The sequence below is a fragment of the Bufo gargarizans genome, chromosome 6 (assembly GCF_014858855.1).
Source record: "Bufo gargarizans isolate SCDJY-AF-19 chromosome 6, ASM1485885v1, whole genome shotgun sequence".
In the NCBI taxonomy this organism is placed as follows: Eukaryota; Metazoa; Chordata; class Amphibia; order Anura; family Bufonidae; genus Bufo; species Bufo gargarizans.
In genome coordinates, this window is record NC_058085.1 from 355,908,408 (window position 1) to 355,935,746 (window position 27,339).

General features: G+C 46.0%; 1 protein-coding gene across 1 annotated transcript in view; it reads left to right on the forward strand.

Moving 5' to 3' along the window:
- Positions 1–3,567: 3,567 nt before the first annotated feature.
- Positions 3,568–27,339, forward strand: part of KNDC1 (kinase non-catalytic C-lobe domain containing 1) — a 113,087-nt gene continuing 89,315 nt past the window's right edge. Inside the window, 2 exon segments of the mRNA XM_044298019.1 lie at positions 3,568–3,785; positions 19,529–19,609. Of these exon segments, the coding sequence (XP_044153954.1) occupies positions 3,654–3,785; positions 19,529–19,609 (213 nt within the window). The 5' untranslated portion in view covers positions 3,568–3,653.

The window sequence follows — 27,339 nt, forward strand, 5'->3', positions numbered from 1 at the left end:
CGATCACCAGGCTCACAAGGTTCTTTGTACTTAAACGGATGAGGTGAGTATGATTTGTTTTATATTTTTCACCGCCATTCAGGGAAAATTGATTCGTTTCCACAAAGCACAAGGAAATTTTGCTTTGGGGCAAATCGAATTTTCCCTGAAATTCTGTTTGAAGCTCAACTCTAAAAGCTATATTTGAGTATTTTAATTTTCTTAATTCTCGGAGAACTTAAAAATAAAAACTTTGGGAATGGTGGCAACCCTACTTACACCATACACCACTTTAACTAGTTTGAGGTTGTTTTGGAGACGACGGATTCCCTTTAAATGTCTGTGATTGGTGTTATTGACGATCACTGTCTCCAGGTGTCTGCTGTGTATTGTTTTTAATGATTTTGGATCTTTAAAGACTAGACCTCTGCCATACATATAGCCGTCTTTAATATTGATTGGACCCTAGGCAAACATTTACTTGGGCCCCCTGGATCCCGCCTTCCCACACCTTAGCAGGCAATCACGCCCTCCACCACAACACACACACAAAAAATCCACATATCTGGTAAAGTACAGTGAATGACTGCAAATACTTACAGTACTGAAGACTCCAGCGGCTCAGGATCAGTGCTCTGGGCAGCTGGGCTCAGGCTGGAAGTGGGCACCGCTCTGCAGGAAGGAGACCAGGGCTCGGCTCACCCTAGTGTTACAGTGCACCCCAGCACCCCACAGTATGCAGTATAGCACCCTATAGTATACAGCACCACACAGTATGCAGTATAGCACCCTATAGTATACAGCACCACACAGTATGCAGTATAGCACCCCACACTATACAGTACCCCACAGTATATAGTATAGCAGTATAGCAGCCCACAGTATACAGCCCACCACACAGTATACAGCCCACCACACAGTATACAGGCCCCACACAGTATACAGGCCACCACACAGTATACAGTCCCACACAGTATACAGGCCACCACACAGTATACAGGCCACCACACAGTATACAGCCCCACACACAGTATACAGCCCACCACACAGTATACAGCCCACCACACAGTATACAGCCCACCACACAGTATACAGCCCACCACACAGTATACAGGCCCCACACAGTATACAGGCCACCACACAGTATACAGTCCCACACAGTATACAGGCCACCACACAGTATACAGGCCACCACACAGTATACAGGCCACCACACAGTATACAGGCCACCACACAGTATACAGGCCACCACACAGTATACAGCCCACCACACAGTATACAGCCCACCACACAGTATACAGCCCACCACACAGTATACAGCCCCACACAATATACAGCCCCACACAATATACAGCCCCACACAATATACAGCCCCACACAGTATACAGTCCCACACAGTATACAGTCCCACACAGTATACAGGCCCCCACACAGTATACGACACCCCACTATACAGTAGTTTACAGTATATTAACATAACAGCCCTTGTCACCTTTTTCTGATGTAATCTTCACACAAGCTCCACAGTTAACTTCTGCAACACTCCACAGGACCTGTGATGACCTCATAGCCATGTGACCAGTAATTGCTAGGTTACTGGTCACATGGTGATGATGTCATTAAGGTCCTAAATCACAACTTTAACACAGTACGATCATGATGCCTGGACTCCTGGTAGAGCTGACAGCCTGACACCCGGGACAGTGGCTAGCAGGGCTCAAGAGGCAGCTGCCTTGGGCCCCCCAGGAGCAACTGGGCCCGGGGCAGCTGCCCCTTTTGCCCCTTGGTAAAGACAGCCCTGCATGCGGAGAGGCTGGCACAGGAGTCCTCTGGGGCACACTCTGTATATAGGGACCAGGCCTGATGGTGGATGAGGTGCCCTGGATGTTGCAGGTGTTTAATGTGCCTGGGGCAAGGTCCCTTTAAGGTTCGTGACACCAGTGCCTGTAACGGTGGCACACCGGTTTTCTAGCAGTAATAAGTGAGGAACACAAGTTGCGGTGAACCAAACTTTGCTTTACTGGTAACAGTTCAACTTTGTACAAGTCAGTCGTCCATACAATTCCATATAGCAAGTTCCCTTTCACAAGCAGGTTTTCACAATCAACAATGGCAGGTATATTCCTTGCAAGACACTCAGAGGGTAATAGTCACACACACTCAGATCAGGCTGTACCTTCTCCTCAGATATAGAGTACACTGTTCCTAGAACTCCTGTCTGGTTTCTATCCCAAGGCCCGGACGCCAAAATGCTGGCTTTTATCCTTGGCAAATAATCTTCCTCCCGTATTTATCCTTGCTACATATTTATGACTCTTCTGCCCTTCAGCTTACTTGAGTTTAGCTGGAACTCTGGCTCTGCTTGGCTTATGGGAACTGCAGGTTTCTCCCAGGAGGCACATCTCTTCTACTGGGGTGAATCTTCTGAGCTAACATAGGCTCAGGAAACTTCAGGCAGGCTCCTTCACTAGCCTCCTGGTAGCAACTAGTAACCTGGGCTGTCTAGCTGCATGTCAGGAGGAGGCCCTCAGCTTGTCTCTGGCTGGTGCCCTCTCACTTCTGTCTCTCCACAGACTCCTGACTACACAGACTGACTTCTCCCTGTCTGGGCCTAAACATTTATACTAGGGGCTCTCTATCTCCCTCTAGTGTCTAGGATTCTACACTACACCCCAATAGGCCTGCTGTACATGTCACAGGGGAACAAAACATATAAAAACCTATAGAAAATACATTAAAATGCATAGTTAAATATAATGCCACTGTCCCTTAGGAGTAAGAGTCCCACGTGGCCCAATTAACCCATGTGTAGTGCCCACCCCTACCTAGTGGGACACTACAAATGTGACTGCATCATGGATCTGCAAAAACGCTTCAGTTGCAATAATACAACCGCATGCATCCGCCTGGATCCATGACGGATCAGTTTTTTGTGTCAGAGAAAACGGATCCGTCCCCATTGACTTACATTGTGTGTCAGGACGGATCTGTCTTGCTCTGCACCACATGGCGGACAGAAAAACGCTGCGTTTTGGTGTCCGCCTCCAGAGCGGAATGGAGACTGATCAGAGGCAAACTGATGCATTCTGAGCGGATCCTTTTCCAGTGAACAAATCAGGTCCGGATTTTTGGCGACTGACGCGTTGCCGTGGCGTCATGTTTCGTTAAATCCAGTGTCACGTGATACATAGAACCTCAACAAGTGTGGGATTTTTGGGGGAATTCATACATGAAACACTGGAGCCCTGGTAAAATGTTGCTGGCTGTGGAGAACCAAGCTCTTCTTGTGGTCCAGACGAGTTTATTACCTTTATTACAGTATTACAAGATGAAAAAAAATAAAAATAAACATGTACAGAAGCCGTCAGCAAAAGGCACCAGGGTCAGCGGCAAAATACCGCAACTACCGCTAAATTCTGCGATCCACATTAGCACCTCCAGAGGGCGCTGTAGATCTAACCTAACGGTATGGGAGGCGGGCCCTGGTAACGTCACGTTACCAGGTGACGGGAGAGACGCTGAGATTAGTCGAAATGCGGAAGCGATCGGCCGCGGCGCATGCGCACTAGGGGCCGCTTTCAACAATTTTTCACAGCGGCAGCACAATCTGGCCGAGTGATAGTCGCGGAGCTGGCAGCGCTGCCGGCCACGGACAGGTGCTGGCGTCTGCGGGGATGGAGGAGGTGGAGGTGCCCGAATACTACCGGGAGGAGGAGGACGACGAGGACGAGGGGGGAGAAGAAGAAGATGGAGGTGGCAAAGAGTTTTATGAATTCCAGCCTCTCCCCACACTGCTGGAGGATGAGGTGAGGGGTGATGAGTGGCCTCCTGCAGCGGGCACGAGCAACCTGTGGCTCTTCAGCAAGGAGGGGACTACAGTGCCCAGCAGGCCAAGGCTGCCACCACCGGCCAAGTTAGCATGCTGGGAGTTGTAGTTCCACCCGGCAGGCCTAGGTTGTCTCAGTCTGGGACTGGGATGGCATAGTGGGACTGGTTGCGGGAGGCAGCAGGCCTTGGTTCTCAGGATGTGGCATGCTGGGGGTTGTAGTACCTGTTGGGCTAGAGAGAACAGCAGTTTGCAAGACGCTTAAGACTCTATAGTCAATGCTGGGAGTTGTAGTGCCGTCCCATCTGAAAATCTCCAGGGTGTATGATGCAGCAGTTATGGGACTGGGCTGAGATCCATTGCACTGGAGTAACTTGCTGAGACTTGTAGTTCCAGCCCAGCCAGCGACATCCTCCTGTGTCCAGTAGTGGTCTGTAAGACTGCTGTGAAATCTGTCCGTGTACAGACCTCATCGGAAGCCTGACCTCCGCCCCTGTGTGATGACGTGCTGGGATTGGTAGTGCACCTAAGACTAAATAGAACTGGTTACATGTTACTAACCAGAATGTCCGTCATTAGGCCTGGACTCGCCAGTTGTGGTGCCCGTAGACTGGCATTGTACAGCGCAGGAGTTGTGGTGCCTGTAGACTGGCATTGTACAGCGCAGGAGTTGTGGTGCCCGTAGTCTGGCATTGTACAGCGCAGGAGTTGTGGTGCCCGTAGACTGGCATTGTACAGCGCAGGAGTTGTGGTGCCCGTAGACTGGCATCGTGCAGCTCAGGAGTTGTGGTGCCCGTAGACTGGCATTGTACAGCGCAGGAGTTGTGGTGCCCGTAGACTGGCATCGTGCAGCTCAGGAGTTGTGGTGCCCGTAGACTGGCATTGTACAGCGCAGGAGTTGTGGTGCCCGTAGACTGGCATTGTACAGCGCAGGAGTTGTGGTGCCCGTAGACTGGCATTGAACAGCGCAGGAGTTGTGGTGCCCGTAGACTGGCATTGAACAGCGCAGGAGTTGTGGTGCCCGTAGACTGGCATTGAACAGCGCAGGAGTTGTGGTGCCCGTAGACTGGCATTGAACAGCGCAGGAGTTGTGGTGCCCGTAGACTGGCATTGAACAGCGCAGGAGTTGTGGTGCCCGTAGACTGGCATTGAACAGCGCAGGAGTTGTGGTGCCCGTAGACTGGCATTGAACAGCGCAGGAGTTGTGGTGCCCGTAGACTGGCATTGAACAGCGCAGGAGTTGTGGTGCCCGTAGACTGGCATTGTACAGCGCAGGAGTTGTGGTGCCCGTAGACTGGCATTGTACAGCGCAGGAGTGGCGGTGCCCGTAGACTGGCATTGTGCAGCGCAGGAGTGGCGGTGCCCGTAGACTGGCATTGTGCAGCGCAGGAGTGGCGGTGCCCGTAGACTGGCATTGTGCAGCGCAGGAGTGGCGGTGCCCGTAGACTGGCATTGTGCAGCCCAGCAGTGGCGGTGCCCATAGACTGGCATTGTGCAGCCCAGCAGTGGCGGTGCCCATAGACTGGCATTGTGCAGCCCAGCAGTGGCGGTGCCCGTAGACTGGCATTGTGCAGCCCAGCAGTGGCGGTGCCCGTAGACTGGCATTGTACAGCTCAGGTAGAAATAGCTGTCTGCCATACACATTAGAGTAACATTAGCCGAACCCCCTGATGTCAGCAGGACCGGTCATCCATCTAGTGTGTGGGCTCATGTCCTGGCTTCTCCTGATTCCAGATCTTGGGGGGAGGATTAGGCTATTTGATCTCAACATGCCTGATTAGATACTTGCCCCTTTTCATCCCTGCTGCTCCCAGTGATGCCCCTCGGCTCTCCGCGCTGCTGTCATCTTCCTGACGGCAGTGGTGGTCACTGTGCAGCCTCAGCAGTGTGCAGAATGTCATACCTGAGGCCATTGAGTGGCTTCAGCGGTGAGAAGGCCTGGAGTGCATTGCTGGAAGCAGCAGGGAGGAAAGCGGTTGGTTTTTCGGTTATTTTCGTATAATTGATATTGCTGCCATCGTTTTTTATTTAACTCGGACAACACCTTTAAAGGGATTCTGTCACCAGGTTTCACCCCTGTCAGCTAAACATATGCTGATGTTCAGGGCCTCATCAGGATTCCTAATGTGGGCTTCTAAATGTGATCCGTAGCCTTATTTTGCTAAAAAAACAGTTTTTACTGGGATGTCAAGGGATCCAAGCTGCCGGCCGCACCCGCCACCGTTCGTGCCCGGCGCCGCCTTTCCAGACTTCTGCACCGCCTCCTAATCCTCTGTGCCGCCTCTCGCTCTCCCTCCCTCCTCCTGCTGTAAGATCTCGCGCGTGCGCACAGGGCTCTGCCTGATGCGCCCGTGCTGACTTCTCGATTTGGCTTCTTAAAGCGAAGTGCGCATGCGCCGGCACTTCGCTCAACCCAGGTATGACCTGCACTCTGGCGCCAGCCTCTCAGAGCCCTGTGCGCACGCGCGAGATCTTACAGCAGCAGGAGGAGGGGGGAGGGAGGGAGAGTAGGAGGCGGTGCAGAAGTCTGGAAAGGCGGCGCTGGTCACGAACGGCGGTGGGTGCGGCCGGCACCTTTATCCCTTGACATCCCCTTGGGCACCTTATTTCTTTGAGTGACAGGTTAGTAAAACCAGTTTTTTTTTTAGCAAAATAAGGCTACGGATCACATTTAGAAGCCCACATTAGGAATCTGATGAGGCCCTGAACATCAGCATATTTTTAGCTGACAGGGGTGAAACCTGGTGACAGAATCCCTTTAATGCCACCAGTCACGACGGCTATCCTGTCTGTGTGGCCAGCTGTCACTCAGAAGATACTCAGGCCAGTATTACACGAGTGTACTCGCTTCATGTGGGAGGTGTTCTTCCCAGACTGAACACTGCGCTTCTGAAGTGAACTCGCAGCATCCTGATGGCTTTTGATGCCATGAATTCCCATCTCTCCGCAGGTCTACTGGACTGGACGGAAATAATGCCGTGGCAACAGTTCAGTAGACCTGCGGAGAGATGGGAATTCATGGCATCATACATCTTTAGGATGCTGCGAATTCACGTCAGAGGAGCAGTGCAGGAAATACAGTCCTTACACGGAGCGTGTTTCCTGGACTGAAGACCCTCGTGTGATACTGGCCCTGGGGTACCTGCAGCCGGGTGGCGGTATATGTGCAGAAGGGCTGCGCTAATTTCCGTGCCTTTCTGCACCCAAACCAGTTTTTTTTGTGCTTATTTGAATCGTTTTGCCGCAGATCTCACCCTTTGCCGCAAGCATACGGATACCGCAGCTCAATTTCCGCATAGAAAATGTCTGCAAAGTTTACATGAGAATTCTCTAACCTCACGCTTTGCTGGTACTGCACCACGCGGGAATCCGTGCTGAAAAAACGCGTGTATTCCACATCGGCGCAGGCGGCCCGAGGGTTGAGTTGTATTCCGATGCCTGCGTAGCGCTAGGTCAGACCTGAAGGGGGCGCTACACGTTATACAATAGGATTATCCTAGTGCTTGTACCATTATGTACTAAGGTAGAAAAGCCCCTTCCATGACCGATCCTTTGGCCTCATGCACACGACCGTTGTGTGCATCCGTGGCCGTTGTGCCGTTTGTGACTTTCAATGGGTCCGTGGAAAAATCGGAAAATGCACCGTTTGGCAGCCGCATCCGTGATCCGTGTTTCCTGGCCGTGAAAAAAAATATGACTTGTCCTATTTTTTTCACGGCCAACGGTTCACGGACCCATTCAAGTCAATGGGTCCGTGAAAAATCACGGATGCACACAAGATTGTCATCCGTGTCCGTGATCCGTGTCCGTTTTTTCCTATCATTTCAATGGCAAACTTGACTTAGATTTTTTTTTTCATTTTTCATGTCCGTGGATCCTCCAAAAGACAAGGAAGACCCACGGACGAAAAAACGGTCACGGATCACGGACCTACGGACCCCGTTTTTGAGGACCGTAAAAAAAAAAACGGTCGTGTGCATGAGGCCTTAATGTCATATCCCAGATTTTTCTCCGGTGCTTCCTTCATAGTTCTGCTCACAGAGCGCCCATTACGTGTATTGTTTGGCGCTGATGGATACATTAGTGTATTTTATTAAACAGTAAACAGTAACAATGTATCGGGCGGGGTCGTACTATCGCCAATTCACTTACATTGTGTTCTGCGGTGTATACCGTACACTCTCTAGCGGGGCAGGAGCTCTTCAGCGCTGTCAAGAAAAAAACGTGTCCAGATGTGAACCTGTCAAAAGGGCGCTGGTCTGGCATCCGTCTGCCTCCTAGTGAGCTATGAGACGGCACACTTATGTTAGGACGCCCATAGGGCCCCTCTCCACACGCCTCCCATTTCACACACAGGTGTACAGAGGTACCTGGTATTCTCCGAGGGATTCCGCCCGAGAACCGTAAGGACGACAGGCGGGCGGTTCATACGTTAGCCACGTCTGGAACCTAAGTACATCAACATGAGATGTGCCCCATGGATGAAGCGGTGCACGCCTGGACATAAACGCGTCAGATCTTTACCAATCCATGGGCTGAAATCTGTGCCTGCTTCCAGGAAGTGTGCAAGGGCGCTACAATTTTTGGCACATTTCCGCTATAATAGCTTACCAGTTGCTGCTGTAAATGACAGTAAGGCTACTTTCACACTTGCGGCAGAGTGTTCCGGCAAGCAGTTCCGTCGCCGGAACTGCCTGCCGATCTGGCAATCGGACAGCATTTGTAGACGGATCCGGATCCGTCTCACAAATGCATTGCAAGAACGGATCCGTCTGTCTGTCATACGGACAAACGGATCAGTTTCAATTTTTTTTTTCTTGGCATGCACCAAACGTACAACTTTTCGGCCCCATGCACATGACCGTATTGTTTATCCGCATCCAATTCGCATTCATTACAACGAGGCTGCAAAAAAAACTGTCAGCAAGTCCGTCCGGCAAAAAAATGCAACATGTCCTAATGGGCACTTTTTCAAAGAGGCCTGCCAAAATTGGGTCCGCAAATCCGGAGATGCGGAACGATTCGGAACGGAACTACAGGGTTCCGTTCCCTACTTCCGCACCGCAAAAAGAGAGAGCAAGTTCTATCTTTTTGCGATTAAAGAAAAAAAGTCCCAATCCGTATGACAAAAATTGCCGCAGCGGTTCCCAATTGTGAAGTGGGTAAAGATCACGGTTCAGACCATGCGTTTTCGAGGGACCGCGCGTTCCCTATTCAGGAGGTCAAACCTCTTCTTCAATCTTGAGGCATCTAAGATTTCTGACACATGCAAGTAAATCAGTGGGGACCTGATATTCTTGCCTGTGTCAGAAATCTTAGGCTAGGTCTACACGACGACATTTGTCGCGAGACAGATGGGGCACAACGACACTGCAACGTTGGTAGTGCAACATTTTGTTGCACCAATGTCGCGCAACAATTTTTATAATGGCAGTCTATGGTGTCGCACTGCAACATGCTGCGACTGCGACGCAAGAGTCGCAGAAAAATACATCTCAAATGGATTTTCTGCGACTGTTGCGTCGCAGTCGCAGCATGTTGCAGTGCGACACCATAGAATGCCATTATAAAAATTCTCGCGCGACATTAGTGCAACAAAATGTCGTGCAACAAATGTCGTCATGTAGACCTAGCCTTAGAAGCCTCAAGATTGAAGAGGTTTGACCTCCTAAATAGAGAACGCGCGGTCCCTCAAAAACGCATGATCTATCTTTTTGCGGAATGGACGGATCGCGGATCCATTCAAGTGATTGGGTCTGCGATCCCCATGCACCTGCCCCAAGGGCAGTGCCCGTGCATTGCGGACCGCAGTTTGCGGTCCACAGCACGGGCACGGCCTTCACACGTTCGTGTGAACGAGTCCTTACATTGTGTGCCAGGACGGATCCGTTTGGTTCAGTTTCATCAGACGGACACCAAAACGCTGCAAGCAGCGTTTTGGTGTCGTCTCCAAAGCGGAATGAAGACGGAACGGAGGCAAACTGATGCATTCTGAGCGGATCCTTTTCCATTCAGAATGCATTAGGACAAAACTGATCCGTTTTGGACCGCTTGTGAGAGCCCTGAACGGATCTCGCAAACGGAAAGCCAAAACGCCAGTGTGAAAGTAGCCTATAGAACATGTGCTATTATTGTCTGCATAGTGGACAAGGATAGGACTGTTCTATCGGGGACCAGCTGTTCCGTTCCGCAAAAAACGGAATGCACACGGACGTCATCCGTATTTTTTGCAGATCCATTTTTAGTGTGCTGCAAAATACTGAAAAAGCCATACGGTCGTGTGCAAGAGGCCTTAAATAGTGTGGGGTGGGGGGGGGGGGAAATCCTAAATGATGACAAGAGATGAGGGCGTCACACAGCCGAGGATTACACAGACGGACAGTGGGGCTGATTCAAACATAAGGTCCAGAAAACCTAGTGCTAGCCTTGGATTCCTACCGGCAGATCTTTAGTACGTGGTATCCAACTAGTATCTCTGCAGCTGTTGCCTCCAGCTATCAGGGAATGCTGGGAGTTGTAGTTTCACAACAGCAGAAGAGCCACAGGTTGGAGATCACTGCCCAGTCGAGCATGACACATATACATTGATATTGAAATGCTGCTTGCTGTGGACAATCTTGGAGTCTGCCCGTGTGGAGAGCTGCTTGACTTTACCGAACCGGGTGACCCCTTTATTGGTTAAAGATGGCCGAAAGAAAAGTCTAGGGCACACAAGTTCTCCTCTAAGCAGCACACTAATTCATTCATTCTTTCAGCCCTCCGGGACATGGATGACATATCACTAGGATAAGCCATCAGTGTCAGATAGGTGCAGGTCTCACCTCTGAGACCCACTATTATCTCCAGCACGGGCCCTCTGAAGTGAAGGTGAGCTCACCACGCATGCGCAGCAGGCTCTCCATTTACCGCTATGGGACTGCCGCAATAGCCAAGCCATCGCTCAGCTATTTACAGAACTCCCATAGCAGTGAATGAAGGATGGCTGCACATGCGCTGTGTTTGCCTTCACTTCGGGGGGTCCGTTCTGGAGATAGGAGTGGGTCCCAATGAGTGACGCCGCTCTGACACCGGGTTCCCACTTCTTCCAGATGCAATAGAATGCCCGCCAGCCCCGTTAACTATAATGGAGTCCGGCAGCGATCCAGAGGCAATCCGGCAAATATGCTGAGAGCTGCTGCATGCCGTGGTTTGTGTTCAGCCGATCCCCGGCATTCTCTGCCGGCAGTGCTACCAGATGACAATACCTTATACTTCATTATGCCCTAACAGCTGCCAGTGTACTATTAACTTACACAGGCTAATGTACTAAATGCGCTGTTTAGTGTAGGTCGGGAGTAAATATTTAAGGGGACCTTATGTTCCTTGCAGGAGTTTTCCTTTAAATACGGCCCTCATGCTTTCCATGGTGATCAATAATCCACTTAAATGATGTCATTTGTGGACGCTATGCACACCAGCCAAAGAAGATAATTCTAATGGCTGCTGGTGCGAGACGGCGGGATGGTAGATTGATGACGCAGAAATCAACGTGCCCAGCAATCCTTTTACTGAGTGACAAAAGCAAATGAAGAAGAGTGTTCGAGGCTAGGTGCTGTGTCATAGTCATGGAACGTGGAAGTGAACGCAACAGCAGAGGGGGCGAGGGTAGGGCGGTTATACAGCAAAAGGGGCAGGACACTTCAGGAACGCCCAGCGGACACTTGCCTGCTAATTTGCATGTGGTGCAGGAGGTGTTCACCTTGTTTTCTCTCTCTCCAGTCCACCATGACGGCGATATACAGGGAGTGCAGAATTATTAGGCAAGTTGTATTTTTGAGGATTAATTTTATTATTGAACAACAACCATGTTCTCAATGAACCCAAAAAACTCATTAATATCAAAGCTGAATATTTTTGGAAGTAGTTTTTAGTTTGTTTTTAGTTTTAGCTATTTTAGGGGGATATCTGTGTGTGCAGGTGACTATTACTGTACATAATTATTAGGCAACTTAACAAAAAACAAATATATACCCATTTCAATTTTTACCAGTGAAACCAATATAACATCTCAACATTCACAAATATACATTTCTGACATTCAAAAACAAAACAAAAACAAATCAGTGACCAATATAGCCACCTTTCTTTGCAAGGACACTCAAAAGCCTGCCATCCATGGATTCTGTCAGTGTTTTGATCTGTTCACCATCAACATTGCGTGCAGCAGCAACCACAGCCTCCCAGACACTGTTCAGAGAGGTGTACTGTTTTCCCTCCTTGTAAATCTCACATTTGATGATGGACCACAGGTTCTCAATGGGGTTCAGATCAGGTGAACAAGGAGGCCATGTCATTAGATTTTCTTCTTTTATACCCTTTCTTGCCAGCCACGCTGTGGAGTACTTGGACGCGTGTGATGGAGCATTGTCCTGCATGAAAATCATGTTTTTCTTACCTTGCAGACTTCTTCCTGTACCACTGCTTGAAGAAGGTGTCTTCCAGAAACTGGCAGTAGGACTGGGAGTTGAGCTTGACTCCATCCTCAACCCAAAAAGGCCCCACAAGCTCATCTTTGATGATACCAGCCCAAACCAGTACTCCACCTCCACCTTGCTGGCGTCTGAGTCGGACTGGCCCATCAAGACTCACTCTAATTTCATCAGTCCATAAAACCTTAGAAAAATCAGTCTTGAGATATTTCTTGGCCCAGTCTTGACGTTTCAGCTTGTGTGTCTTGTTCAGTGGTGGTCGTCTTTCAGCCTTTCTTACCTTGGCCATGTCTCTGAGTATTGCACACCTTGTGCTTTTGGGCACTCCAGTGATGTTGCAGCTCTGAAATATGGCCAAACTGGTGGCAAGTGGCATCTTGGCAGCTGCACGCTTGACTTTTCTCAGTTCATGGGCAGTTATTTTTCGCCTTGGTTTTTCCACACGCTTCTTGCGACCCTGTTGACTATTTTGAATGAAACGCTTGATTGTTCGATGATCACGCTTCAGAAGCTTTGCAATTTTAAGAGTGCTGCATCCCTCTGCAAGATATCTCACTATTTTTGACTTTTCTGAGCCTGTCAAGTCCTTCTTTTGACCCATTTTGCCAAAGGAAAGGAAGTTGCCTAATAATTATGCACACCTGATATAGGGTGTTGATGTCATTAGACCACACCCCTTCTCATTACAGAGATGCACATCACCTAATATGCTTAATTGGTAGTAGGCTTTCGAGCCTATACAGCTTGGAGTAAGACCACATGCATAAAGAGGATGATGTGGTCAAAATACTCATTTGCCTAATAATTCTGCACGTAGTGTAGATACAGTACGTTTATACGAGACTCCACAGAACCTGTGTAGCTCTGGCATCTGTACCTGGGTGTAGAGTGGACATGTATGAGCCGGTGGGACAGGACAACAAGTTCAAAAATGGGGGACAAGAATATCATTTTTTGTGTGTTTGGAAAAGCTACAGTCTGCATTCTCTGGGCATGTAATGACCTGGGTAGCGGCATTCTGGATAGGGTACCCATTTTTTATAAAGCATGCATAGTAAAAGTGAGGACAGGTCCAGGGAATTGCAGTGTTACAGTAGTCTCGGGAGTAAAGCTTACTGTTCTGTCCACCTTATGTTTGAGTGGGGCATAAGTTGACTGAAGCATCACAGTTTCCTAGACTGAACCTCTGTAGGAGGGATTTGGGCATATTGCCTAGGTGTGTCTAGGTTAGACAAAACTTTGGAGAGTCTCTCCATACTAACCATAATGCTTCTTTCTCTGGGGAAAGTGGGGAGTCCCAATCACATGTATCTGTATTTAATTCTTTGAGCAGAGCCTTACCTTGGATGGTCACAGGTGCTGCAAACCCAAGCTGATCATATAGACTGTTTATGGTAGATAATGCCACGTTGTGTGAAAGGCCTTTTGTTCTTGGTCAACCTAAAAGATAAAGGTGTCTGTCTTGATGTCTCAGTTGAGCTCTGCGATGCATGAGTCTTGAGATCTTTTATATCACTGCCATGATCTTGACTGGGTAAGGCCTCCATAACAGTTTTGTTTTCTGAAGACCTGTTATGCAGTCTAAGGTTTGAACAGGAGTCCTTTTGAGTAAGCTGATTATAGCCTCTGGGGAAAGAAGTGACTTCAAGTCTTCAACAAACTGCCTGATGTCTAGTCCATGGTCCTTTAACCTTCCCCGATCGTCTGAGTCCGTAGATAGCGACTGCAGAATATGGACTGTTGCCAAAACCTTGTACCTTCATGCAATATTCTATGATGACCTTGGCAGGGTCGGTGTCTTTAAACCAGAAGAACCTCAGAAAGTTCCATTCTTTGACTAGGAAACAATGGAACATTTGATGTAAACTGTATATCCTCAACAATGGCTATGAATTATTTGAGAAATCTCAAAAGGACACCAAGAAGTGTGTTATTGAGGTCTGGTCCTGTCAAAAGGACAACATTAAGGGAGACTCCTTCATATTATGAGCGGGAGTCGAATACTACCTGGATTTATCCTGGTTTCTTAGGGTAGTAAACACTGAAAATAGATGGGTATCGGTGTTCTTCCTTTTCTTTTAGGGGTCAAGCTACTTCTGCATGGCTTTTTTCAAATATCTTATTCCTGAATTAGAAGAAATGTTCCTTCATATTCTTTGAAAGTTGTGTCTGAGTGAAGAAAAACATTTTATTGATTGCTCCCTGTTGTTAGGAAGATGGCATCTGGCGATGGAGAATTGGGAGGGCTTTTTACCAGTTTTTCTCACTTTATGGACTCGTATGATGTATTTTCTAAACAGAACTACTATGTGAGCCTTTGGGTCATGTCCAAGGATTAGGTGGGCTATGGTTTTCAGATGTCCATGATGTAATGCTGCCTCTGGTGTAGGGATCTCCTCTCTGTTGTTTGGGATCTGATCACACTTGATCAAGGTAGCTAGAGGCAGGGATAAATCGTCATTTATGGATTTTATTTGATAACCAGAAAGTTTTCTCTCTGTTTCTTTGCTCACATCTGTACTAGTCGTAAGTGAGTATTAAGACCTTTGTTCTTGAAGATCTCAAAGAAAGCTGAGCTAGTGAGGGACCTGTTGCTCTGATCATAAAATAAGGCAAACAGCCTTACCACCGTCTCTTTGTGACTAGTGGGGTAAACAAGGCAAATGTTGGAGCAGGACCTGCAGCTAAGACCCTTTCCACAGACTTGAGTGCACTGGGGTGTCCCTTCAGGAGGTATTGTCTTTCTCCTCCCTTTCATGTTCTGTGGTCTGGTCCGAGGGCATGCGTCCATGGAGCTGGGTGCAATGCTGTATTATGCTCTTGGCTGTCACATTCTGTGTATACAACGTTTGTTGTATAGTCCGTTTCAAGATGAAAAGTTGATCCACAACATCTGTAGTAAATATGGTTTTTCTGGAGGAAGGTTTTGCCGTTCCTAAGGGGGTTTTCTTTGAAGGCTCTGCACTTCATCAGTGGGTGAGGTTTCTTGTGTAGAGGGCATTCTCAGCACGGGTCTTTTGTTGAGGTCTTCTCGGTCTCTGCAGCACTCTAAATTTTATGTGAGGGGTCTACAGGGGATACTATGTTTTTGTGTATTGCAGCAGGTGTACTTTTCTGTTTGTGAAGGAAGGCAGATTTACCTGATTTAAGGTATAAGGTGTCAAACGATGAGAAGTCAAAACAAGAATCATATTTGGTCTTGGCTTGTTGGTGCACAAAGTCAAGGAAAAGGGAGAATGGAGGAAATGGGACAGTGTAGTCATTTGTACTTGGAACCTTCCGCAATCTATTTCTCTTGCAGACTATGTCCTCAACAAACAGCGCATTTTCTATCGCTTTAAGTGAACTGCAACACTGATCCAGTCTCTCCCACATCATGTTTAGCCCTTTGCTTGGGTAGGTAAAAGGGTTTTCAAGGACTTTTATAACTGATCTGTGGTGGTCCGACATCGGGGACTCCCGATGATCAGCTGTTTGAGAAGGTACTGAAGCTCCTGTGAGCACCGCGGCCTTCTCTGTGTTTACCAAGCACAGCGCTGTCCATTGTATAGTGGCTGTGCTTGTTATCGCATTCACTTCTATGGGACTGATCTGCGCCCAGGCCACGTGACCGATGAACATGTTGACACTGGCCTAGGAAATGCTGAGAGAAGGCCATGGCACTCACAGAAGCGCCGGTGCCCTCTCAAACAGCTGATCGACGGGGTTCTGGGTGTTGGACCTCTACCGATCAGCTATAAAGTTCTTTAAAAAAACCTTTTAACTACCCAAGCAAAGGGCTAAACGTGATGTGGGAGAGACTCAACGAGTGTTACAGCTGAGGGTAGGTCATCCATTATAAAGGTGGAGTACCGCCTCATTGCTGATCTGCAGGGTTGCCGGGGATTGAGGATAGGTCATCGGTATTAATGGCTGCACTACCCCTTTAACTTTTGTTATCTAAACTAGAATTAAAAAAAATTATACTAATAATGCTCTACCATGTACTGACATCATTCACTTTCAGGCTGCACATTTTCGTCAATTTAAAAGGTTATTCCCATCTGGGACATATATGGTATATCTCGAGAACGGGCATCCACCCACGTAGAAGCTCTGAATGGAGAGGTGACTGTGCATACTTGGCTACTTTTTAAACTACCATAGAATTGAATGGGCAGAGTTGTGCATGCGTTATTACCTTTCAGTTCACAGCAGTCATGAGTTTGGGGCGGGGTACCTGTGGAGCTAGTGACCATGACCGGGCTGCAGCTCCACTGTAGTTGTATCATTGCAGACTATCAGACTATGATATCAGTTTCTTGTTAGTGACTTAGGAAGAGTCTGCAGCACAAATGGCAAAACTTTGAAGAGAAATGCTCTGCATTAGGGCTCATGCACGCGGCTATTGGATGTTTTGTGCTCCTCCTATTGCAGATCTGCAAAAAACGGATACCGGCTGTTTGCATTCTGCGGAACGAAATGGCCAGCCACTAATAGAACAGTCTTATCCTTGTCTATAATGTGGTCAATAAAAGGACAATGGCCATGAGGACATACAGACACGGAATGCATTACCTTTTTTTTGTGGCCCCATTGAATTTATTGGTTCCACATACAGACTGCAAAAAAAAAAAAAAAAAAACGGATACGGAAAAAAAATACATTTTGTGTGCATGAGCCCTTACTACTCATACCGGGGTCAGCAACCTTCGGCACGCCGGCTGTTGTTAAACTAAAATTGCCAGCATGCTCCATTCATTTCTATGTGAGTTCTAAGATGAGCAGACCAAGTATGCATGCTGGGAGTTGTAGTTTCTCAACAGCTGGAATTCCAGAGGTTGCCTAACCCTGATATAAACAGTGAAGTTTTTTTTTTTTTTTTTTCTATTTCTTCCGTAGTAGAGGTTAGTATACAGAGACTACATTGGACATCTGAAATGTTAAAACGAGAAACGCGGGGATCGGTAAGGTATTGCTTATTTTATTATGTTGTACCATTTTAAGTGTTTTTAAAAAAAAAATTTAGGCGGCCAGACAACCCCTTTAATACTGCGATCCCTAGTTTAGTTTTACTAAAAGGAAATACTGTTCTATTGATTCTTCTCTGGTTTTCTTTTAGATTTAGACAGTCTGAAATTAATTTTCAGCTTAACTGTTCATTTTTGTAAAACTATACTGTCTGTAGTATTGATCTCCGGATTGTGTCTGCTCTTCAGTGGATAAGACATTGACCGGTTCAGTTTTTGGCTGCAGACTGGACATTTACTATAATCCTTGCTCCTTTCACCCATGCAGGGTGTCTTCCTTTGCTTTTATAATTGCTTTTAAATATAGGTTTTTACTGGTGTTTTTCTGCAATTGTGTGTTTTTAGTGGAATTTTTTGTTGTTGCAAAAACACCAGCTCTCTAGCTTATGGTCTAATAATAATAATAATCTTTATTTATATAGCGCCAACATATTCCGCAGTGCCTTACAATTCAGGGGTTCATGTACAGACAGTCATAAATAACATAGCAACAGACAAGTCGATTATTACAACAAGAGGAATGAGGGCCCTGTTCGCAAGAGCTTACAATCTATGAGGGGATGGGGGTGACACAAAAGGTAGAAGTGCTTGTTATGTACGATGGTCCAGCCATCTTGGGAGAATAGGGGAGGTGATATAAAGCCACATGAGCCGGTCAGCAGCCAATATACGAAGTGCTTCTGGGTGCAGTGGAGGCTCAGCTTCCATCACATATTATCTGCAATAAATAGACATAAATATTTCATCTAAAAGTGTAGGATATCGACAGGGGGTGCATGATCCTGAACAATAGACCCATAATTATAAGTGTGAAAAGATATTAAAAAAAAACATGATAAACATATAAAGTATCCCATCCAATGAATGTCATCCATCACTCTAAACATCTATGTATCTTTCTCTTCCACCTACATCCCCCCCAGTGGTCTCCATTAGGTTAGTACCCTTATTCATAGTGACAGCCACAGATGTGGTTCTAAAATGCCGGATATTTTTCCACCACACAATCTGGAGATCAACTGTCACAATTAATTGCCTTAGCACCTGATGAGATAGGAGTAAAGTTGTATAAATCTAAAAAGTAGATGCTGTCAAAGTCTTTGTAATCCTTTAGCCTATGCGTCTAAGGGTCAATATCTTCCACCTTCATCCCCTCTGGTACTCTCGATTGAATGCGGAGGGACGTTATTCTAAAAGGATAATAAGATGGGTAAATCAGACAACATAAAGAATGCAACTGTTAAAACATAAAAAATACCCAATTAAAATAACAAAAATATGTTTTGCTATCGTATGATGGCGATCCCGGTCAAAGGAGCACAAACAGGAAGTTATAAAAAGGCGGCGAAGCTAATACCTTCATTAAGTCCTGACGGTGTGATGGCACCAACAAAAATATCCATTGTGTTTCTTTTTGGCAGAGAAGTTTTTTCCAGTTTCCACCTCTAGGGGAAATCCTCACATGATCAATGCCCCTAAAGCGAAGACGAGAACCATCAGAGGTGTGTTTCTCTTTGAAATGTCTTGGGATGGTTAGTAAGCTCTCTGTATCTTCCGAATCTCTGGCAGCTTGTATTGCCAGTACATGTTCTCTGATTCACCTTTTTAATTGAATCAATGTCATCCCTATATATATCAACCCTCATGGGCATATAGCCCAATAGATAACTCCAATGGTTGTACATGTTATTTTGTATTATTTCCTACATGAGGAATCCCAAAAGTATTCCGCCCTGTCCATGTTGGTACATGCAACACGTTTGCCGCATTCGTTAGTGCCCCAGGGAGGGCCCTTTGTACCAAATATCCCAGGTTTCTTGACAACATAACGGCCTTTGACTAAATCATCTCTCCGATTTTTTTTTTTGCTCTCCGATATGTGATCGATGGATAAGGGGGTATTATTTTGCCCAATTGTGGTTCAGTCCTTAATATTTCCCAGTATTTACCTAGTGCTTCACGGACATCCCTCCATCGTGTATTATATCCAGTGATGAATCGTATCTCTTCCCTCTCATCTTTCTTCTCCTTTTTGTGAAGTAAATCTGATCTTCTGGATCTACTGGCTCTCTGATATCCTACTTCTATCGATCGTATGCTGTAGCCCCTCTCATAGAATTTCCTCAGCCGGAAATTCAAAGGCCCGTTACTCTCAATAACTGACCAACCGGTATACTGTGATAAGATTACCCAAATGAGCTGACTTCGCATGTAGTAAGGCATTCACTGAAGTGTGTTTTCTATAGAGGTCCGTCATAATCCGACCCTCACCATCGATCTGGCAGCACACATCCAGGAAATCCAAGCAGGTCCGGCTTTTCTTGAAGGTGAGTTTGATATTCATATAATTTCTATTGAATTGTTGTATGAACGACCCAAACTCCTCTTCTGTGCCCTGCCAAATGATCAAAAGGTCGTCAATATAGCGTCCCCAATATTGTACTCTATTGGCCATTGGCAGTGGATCCGTCTGGAGGATCTCCCCCTCCCACAGCCCCAACCATGGAAACGAGCAGTGTTTAGGGCTTATTCAGACGGCCATATGAATTGGTCACTTTTGCGGAACAGGTGCGGACCCATTTATATCAATTGGGCCACAAAAGATGCGGACAGAACACCGTGTGCTGTTTACATAGTTACATAGTACATAAGGCCGAAAAAAGACATTTGTCATCCTGCAAGTTGATCCAGAGGAAGGCAAAAAAAAAAACCTGCGAGGTAAAAGCCAATTTTCCCCACTTTAGGGGAATAAAAAATTCCTTCCCGTCTCCATTCAGGCAATCGGATTAACTCCCTGGATCAACGACCCCTCTCTAGTAGGTATAGCCTGTAATATTATTACGCTCCAGAAATACAGGTCCTTCTCAAAAAATTAGCATATTGTGATAAAGTTCATTATTTTCTGTAATGTACTGATAAACATTAGACTTTCATATATTTTAGATTCATTACACACCAACTGAAGTAGTTCAAGCCTTTTATTGTTTTAATATTGATGATTTTGGCATACAGCTCATGAAAACCCAAAATTCCTATCTCAAAAAATTAGCATATCATGAAAAGGTTCTCTAAACGAGCTATTAACCTAATCATCTGAATCAACTAATTAACTCTAAACACCTGCAAAAGATTCCTGAGGCTTTTAAAAACTCCCAGCCTGGTTCATTACTCAAAACCGCAATCATGGGTAAGACTGCCGACCTGACTGCTGTCCAGAAGGCCATCATTGACACCCTCAAGCAAGAGGGTAAGACACAGAAAGAAATTTCTGAACGAATAGGCTGTTCCCAGAGTGCTGTATCAAGGCACCTCAGTGGGAAGTCTGTGGGAAGGAAAAAGTGTGGCAGAAAACGCTGCACAACGAGAAGAGGTGACCGGACCCTGAGGAAGATTGTGGAGAAGGACCGATTCCAGACCTTGGGGGACCTGCGGAAGCAGTGGACTGAGTCTGGAGTAGAAACATCCAGACCCACCGTGTACAGGCGTGTGCAGGAAATGGGCTACAGGTGCCGCATTCCCCAGAAACAGCGGCAGAAGCGCCTGACCTGGGCTACAGAGAAGCAGCACTGGACTGTTGCTCAGTGGTCCAAAGTACTTTTTTCGGATGAAAGCAAATTTTGCATGTCATTCGGAAATCAAGGTGCCAGAGTCTGGAGGAAGACTGGGGAGAGGAAAATGCCAAAATGCCTGAAGTCCAGTGTCAAGTACCCACAGTCAGTGATGGTCTGGGGTGCCATGTCAGCTGCTGGTGTTGGTCCACTGTGTTTTATCAAGGGCAGGGTCAATGCAGCTAGCTATCAGGAGATTTTGGAGCACTTCATGCTTCCATCTGCTGAAAAGCCTCATGGAGATGAAGATTTCATTTTTCAGCACGACCTGGCACCTGCTCACAGTGCCAAAACCACTGGTAAATGGTTTACTGACCATGGTATTACTGTGCTCAATTGGCCTGCCAACTCTCCTGACCTGAACCCCATAGAGAATCTGTGGGATATTGGGAAGAGAAAGTTGAGAGACGCAAGACCCAACACTCTGGATGAGCTTAAGGCCGCTATCGAAGCATCCTGGGCCTCCATAACACCTCAGCAGTGCCACAGGCTGATTGCCTCCATGCCACGCCGCATTGAAGCAGTCATTTCTGCAAAAGGATTCCCGACCAAGTATTGAGTGCATAACTGAACATAATTATTTGAAGGTTGACTTTTTTTGTATTAAAAACACTTTTCTTTTATTGGTCGGATGAAATATGCTAATTTTTTTAGATAGGAATTTGGGGTTTTCATGAGCTGTATGCCAAAATCATCAATATTAAAACAATAAAAGGCTTGAACTACTTCAGTTGGTGTGTAATGAATCTAAAATATATGAAAGTCTAATGTTTATCAGTACATTACAGAAAATAATGAACTTTATCACAATATGCTAATTTTTTTAGAAGGACCTGTACATCCAGGCCCCCCTTGAATTCCTTTACCTGACCCCTGATATATTTATACATAGTAATTAGATCTCCCTTCAGTCATCTTTTTTCTAAAGTTAATAACACTAATGTTGATAATCTTTCAGGGTACTGTAGTTGTCCCATTCCAGTTATTATTTTAGTTGCCCTCCTCTGGACCCTCTCCAGCTCTGCTATGTCTGCCTTGTTCTAAGGAGCCCAGAACTGTACACAGTACTCCATGTGTGGTCTGACTAGCGATTTGTAAAGTGGTAGGACTATGTTCTTATCACGGGAATCTATGCCCCTTTTGATGCAACCGATTATCTTATTGGCCTTGGCAGCAGCTGCCTGACACTGGTTTTTGCAGCTTAGTTTGCTGTTTATTAAAATTCCTAAATCCTTTTCCATGTCAGTGTTACCTAGTGTTTTACCATTTAGTATGTACGGGTGACTTGCATTATTCCTTCCCATGTGCATAACTTTACATTTGTCAGTGTTAAACCTCATCTGCCACTTATCTGCCCAAGCCTCCAGTCTATCCAGATCCCTCTGTAGTAGTATACTGTCCTCTTCAGTGTCAATTACTTTACACAGTTTAGTGTCATCTGCGAAAATTTATATTTTACTGTGCTAGCCTTCTACAAGTGCCTTGTATTAAGTTTGCCTACATGATAAATGCCACTCACTGAAGTGAGACAAACCCTTTAAAGGGGTTATCCAATTTCTAAAAAAAAACACATGTGCCGGGCCCCTCACAGGTAATATACTTAACCCGCAACCGGCGCCGCTCCTGGTCCCCGCACTGCCGCTGCTGCTTCTCCCTGTACATGGCTGAAAACATCCAGTGTCGGGGAAGGGGGGGGGGGAGCAGCCAATGGCAGGCGGGGACGAGGATGAGCCTCCCTAGCATCGCGGCGCCTGCCAATGACTGCTGCCCCCATCCACAGCCCCCCCTGGACCCAGATGTTTTCATCCGTGTACAGGGAGAAGCAGCGGCGGTGCGGGGATCGGGAGCAGGGTAAGTAACTATATTACCTGTGAGAGGCCCAGCAAATGTGTTTAGTTTTTTAAAAGAAATTGAATAACCCCTTTAAGGACCCTTAGTAAAATGTTAAAATACATAGCAAAAAGAGCGTATGCAGCTGTATGGCACATGGATGCACACGCCTGAAGCTTCACGTCCGGTACACACGTGCTGCACATCTATTTTTAATAAAGACTGTAATAACCCGGATTTTGTTGTATAGTTCTGCTGCTTTAGGGTGTTGTGGGCATAGTACTCATTAGTATTAATTAGGGCATCCTCTCCAGATGCACGGTCCCCCTCTCTGCCGTTTGTCGCAGTCTCTGAAGACCCGCACATGTTCACGCAGAAAAGCGCTTTGTGGAATATCACCTCTGAACGGAGTGGAAATGCAGAAGTTTCTTTCATACGTCACGCGTTGATCACTCAATTATACATCAAAGGTGCTCCGAGCGCTCCTCTTCCTCCTCCTTCTAGATGATGAGCCAGACACAATACAGCAGATCTGCTTTTATCAGCACCTTCGGCGTGTTATGTAGGTCAGCAACGTGTGGGTTGTGTGAGGACATCCTACAATTAATAAGGTTAATCCTATTGTACTGGTACAAGACTCCGTGTTCTTGATTTATGTTACATGCGGACGCTTATATCTGAGCCATGGCCGCCCGTTTGCCGGTATGAGCTTTCATGCCTATAGTTTGTGCATGGGTGCTATGACCGCTACAGTATCCAACCAGTCAGTCTGTTTCATAGATGCCTCCTAAAGGGGTATTCCGGTGAGAAACCTGAAAGAAGGCTGCAGGGTCACTACATACAGAGCAGCGGTACAACACTAATACTACATCCTAAGGCCTCATGCGCACGACCGTATCCGTTTTTCTGTTCACAAATCTGTGCTTTCCACATCCATATGTCTGTTCCGCAAAGAGAGAGAACGTGTCCTGTACTTGGCCGTAAAATGCAGACCACTGACCCATTGAAGTCAGTTGGTCCACGAAAAAATACGGATGCAACATGGACGGTACCCATATTGTGCAGAATACATATACGATACATTTTTATAGATCCCGAGGGACATTCCCGTGTCGCAGCAGCACAACATAGACATGGGTCACAGTAGACAATTGACAGTATAACCCCATACATGGCCGGTACAATGCACCATTGGTACGGCAATAATACAATGCATTCCCATAGCGAGTAAAAAGAATACAGAGGCTCCACTGTCAGCAATTCACGGAGAGGTGCTCTCTCCAAATGGCAGCACCTACTGCCAAAATAATGGATTAAATATTAAGGATTAGTGGGGTGGAGGGCACTCAAATGGCTGGGTATATAGATAGAAGTCGATGCAGATTGATATATAAATGGTTATTTAATAAAACAGTATAAAATATACACCACAAATGGTAAATAGAACCACAAGTGGGTCCTAATGTATTCGTGGTACTCAGATGGAATATACCACAAAGTAATGTGGTGTTCAAGTATAGATTGCGTACTAATACAGGTGGTCAGTCTGTATAGTAGGTCTTGTAGTATTTACGTCACTGTTCACAGCATACAGTTAGCAATGACGTCTCAGATAAACCGTGGATAAGGTTATGTTAGATGGCTGTTCTTAATATGGATATTGATGTCCCTTTTTGTGTCCTGGATAGAGTCTGGAACAGTCTTTACCCCATTTGTAGTAGCTCCCAAGTGGCGTCTGTCGGTGTTGTGTGCTGGCGGTCCCTTGGTCAGTGGGGGCGATGGTCCGATCCTGAAAGGCGTTGGTTGGTGCGCACGTGTCCTGCTGCTTCCTCGGCGTCTTTTGGCTCCGGCGTCTTTGGTTACATTCCACGTGGTATGGGAGATGGCGTCCCATGTGACCCGAGAGATGTCTGCGTCACTGCGGTCAGCTATTGCGGCCGGCTTTGTTAGATAGCTTTAGGTTGCGGTCTCGGTTTCTAAAAGTCTTTGGCTACTGAACCATTTAATAAATGGGTCGGAATACGGTCTATAATCGAAACAAACGTGTTTCGGTGCACTCTTGCACCTTCATCAGCGTTGTGGTATTTTTTCTGAGTACACGTTTACCTGAATATGTATCTTTATCTGAACACCACATTACTTTGTGGTATATTCCATCTGAGTACCACGTACTTGAATCCATTAGGACCCACTTGTGGTTCTATTTACCATTTGTGGTGTATATTTTATACTCGTTTATTAAATAACCATTTATTAAACAACCTTTTATATATCAATCTGCATCGACTTCTATCTACAGTACAGACCAAAAGTTTGGACACCTTCTCATTCAAAGAGTTTTCTTTATTTTCATGACTATGAAAATTGTAGATTCACGCTGAAGGCATCAAAACTATGAATTAACACATGTGGAATTATATACATAACAAAAAAGTGTGAAACAACTGAAAATATGTCATTCTAGGTTCTTCAAAGTAGCCACCTTTTGCTTTGATTACTACTTTGCACACTCTTGGCATTCTCTTGATGAGCTTCAAGAGGTAGTCACCTGAAATGGTTTTCACTTCACAGGTGTGCCCTGTCAGGTTTAATAAGTGGGGTTTTTTGCATTTATAAATGGGGTTGGGGCCATCAGTTGCGTTGTGGAGAAGTCAGGTGGATACACAGCTGATAGTCCTACTGAATAGACTGTTAGAATCTGTATTATGGCAAGAAAAAAGCAGCTAAGTAAAGAAAAACGAGTGGCCATCATTACTTTAAGAAATGAAGGTCAGTCAGTCCGAAAAATTGGGAAAACTTTGAAAGTGTCCCCAAGTGCAGTCACAAAAACCATCAAGCGCTACAAAGAAACTGTCTCACATGCGGACCGCCCCAGGAAAGGAAGACCAAGAGTCACCTATGCTGCGGAGGATAAGTTCATCCGAGTCACCAGCCTCAGAAATCGCAGGTTAACAGCAGCTCAGATTAGAGACCAGGTCAATGCCACACAGAGTTCTAGCAGCAGACACATCTCTAGAACTGTTAAGAGGAGACTGTGTGAATCAGGCCTTCATGGTAGAATATCTGCTAGGAAACCACTGCTAAGGACAGGCAATAAGCAGAAGAGACTTGTTTGGGCTAAAGAACACAAGGAATGGACATTAGACCAATGGAAATCTGTGCTTTGGTCTGATGAGTCCAAATTTGAGATCTTTGGTTCCAACCACCGTGTCTTTGTGCGACGCAGAAAAGGTGAACGGATGGACTCTACATGCCTGGTTCCCACCGTGAAGCATGGAGGAGGAGGTGTGATGGTGTGGGGGGTGCTTTGCTGGTGACACTGTTGGGGATTTATTCAAAATTGAAGGCATACTGAACCAGCATGGCTACCACAGCATCTTGCAGCGGCATGCTATTCCATCCGGTTTGCGTTTAGTTGGACCATCATTTATTTTTCAACAGGACAATGACCCCAAATACACCTCCAGGCTGTGTAAGGGCTATTTGACCATGAAGGAGAGTGATGGGGTGCTGCGCCAGATGACCTGGCCTCCACAGTCACCGGACCTGAACCCAATCGAGATGGTTTGGGGTGAGCTGGACCGCAGAGTGAAGGCAAAAGGGCCAACAAGTGCTAAGCATCTCTGGGAACTCCTTCAAGACTGTTGGAAGACCATTTCAGGTGACTACCTCTTGAAGCTCATCAAGAGAATGCCAAGAGTGTGCAAAGCAGTAATCAAAGCAAAAGGTGGCTACTTTGAAGAACCTAGAATATGACATATTTTCAGTTGTTTCACACTTTTTTGTTATGTATATAATTCCACATGTGGTTATTCATAGTTTTGATGCCTTCAGTGTGAATCTACAATTTTCATAGTCATGAAAATAAAGAAAACTCTTTGAATGAGAAGGTGTGTCCAAACTTTTGGTCTGTACTGTATATACCCAGCCATTTGAGTGCCCTCCACCCCACTAATCCTTAACATTCCCATAGCAGTCGGCACAAATGATTTCCTGTATCTTTTTTTTATTTAAATTTTTTTTACATCTTAGTAGGATTATACGGTTGTGTGCATGAGGCCTAAGTTGTATAATGATTGTATTTTTCGCCCTATCCATGATGGAAGCACTCACTAGTGTTCGCTTTATAAGGTGCACTGCCATTTTTGCACCACTTTTTTGGGGGGGAAAGTGTCTTCTAAAGTGGAAAATATGGTAATCTTTTTTTCTTTTCATTGCCATAATTTTTTATATTTCCATCTACAGGGCTGCAAGAGGGCTCATTTTTTTTGCTGGGTGATCTGTAGTTTTCAGTGATACCATATTAGAAAGTACAGTGCCTTGCAAAAGTATTCACCCCCCCCCCCCTTTTTTTTTGTATTTTGTTACATTACAGCCTTAAATTCAATGTTTTGTTAATCTGAATTTTATGTGATGGATTAGAACACAATAGTCTAAGTTGGTGAAGTGAAATGAGAAAAATATATAAATAAAACTTTTGTTTGGAAATAGAAAACAGAAAATTGGATTGTGCGTATGTATTCACCCCCTTTTAAAAGCTCTGGTGCAACCAATTACCTTCAGAAATCACATAATTAGTGAAATGATGTCCACATGTGTGCAATCGAAGTGTCACATCA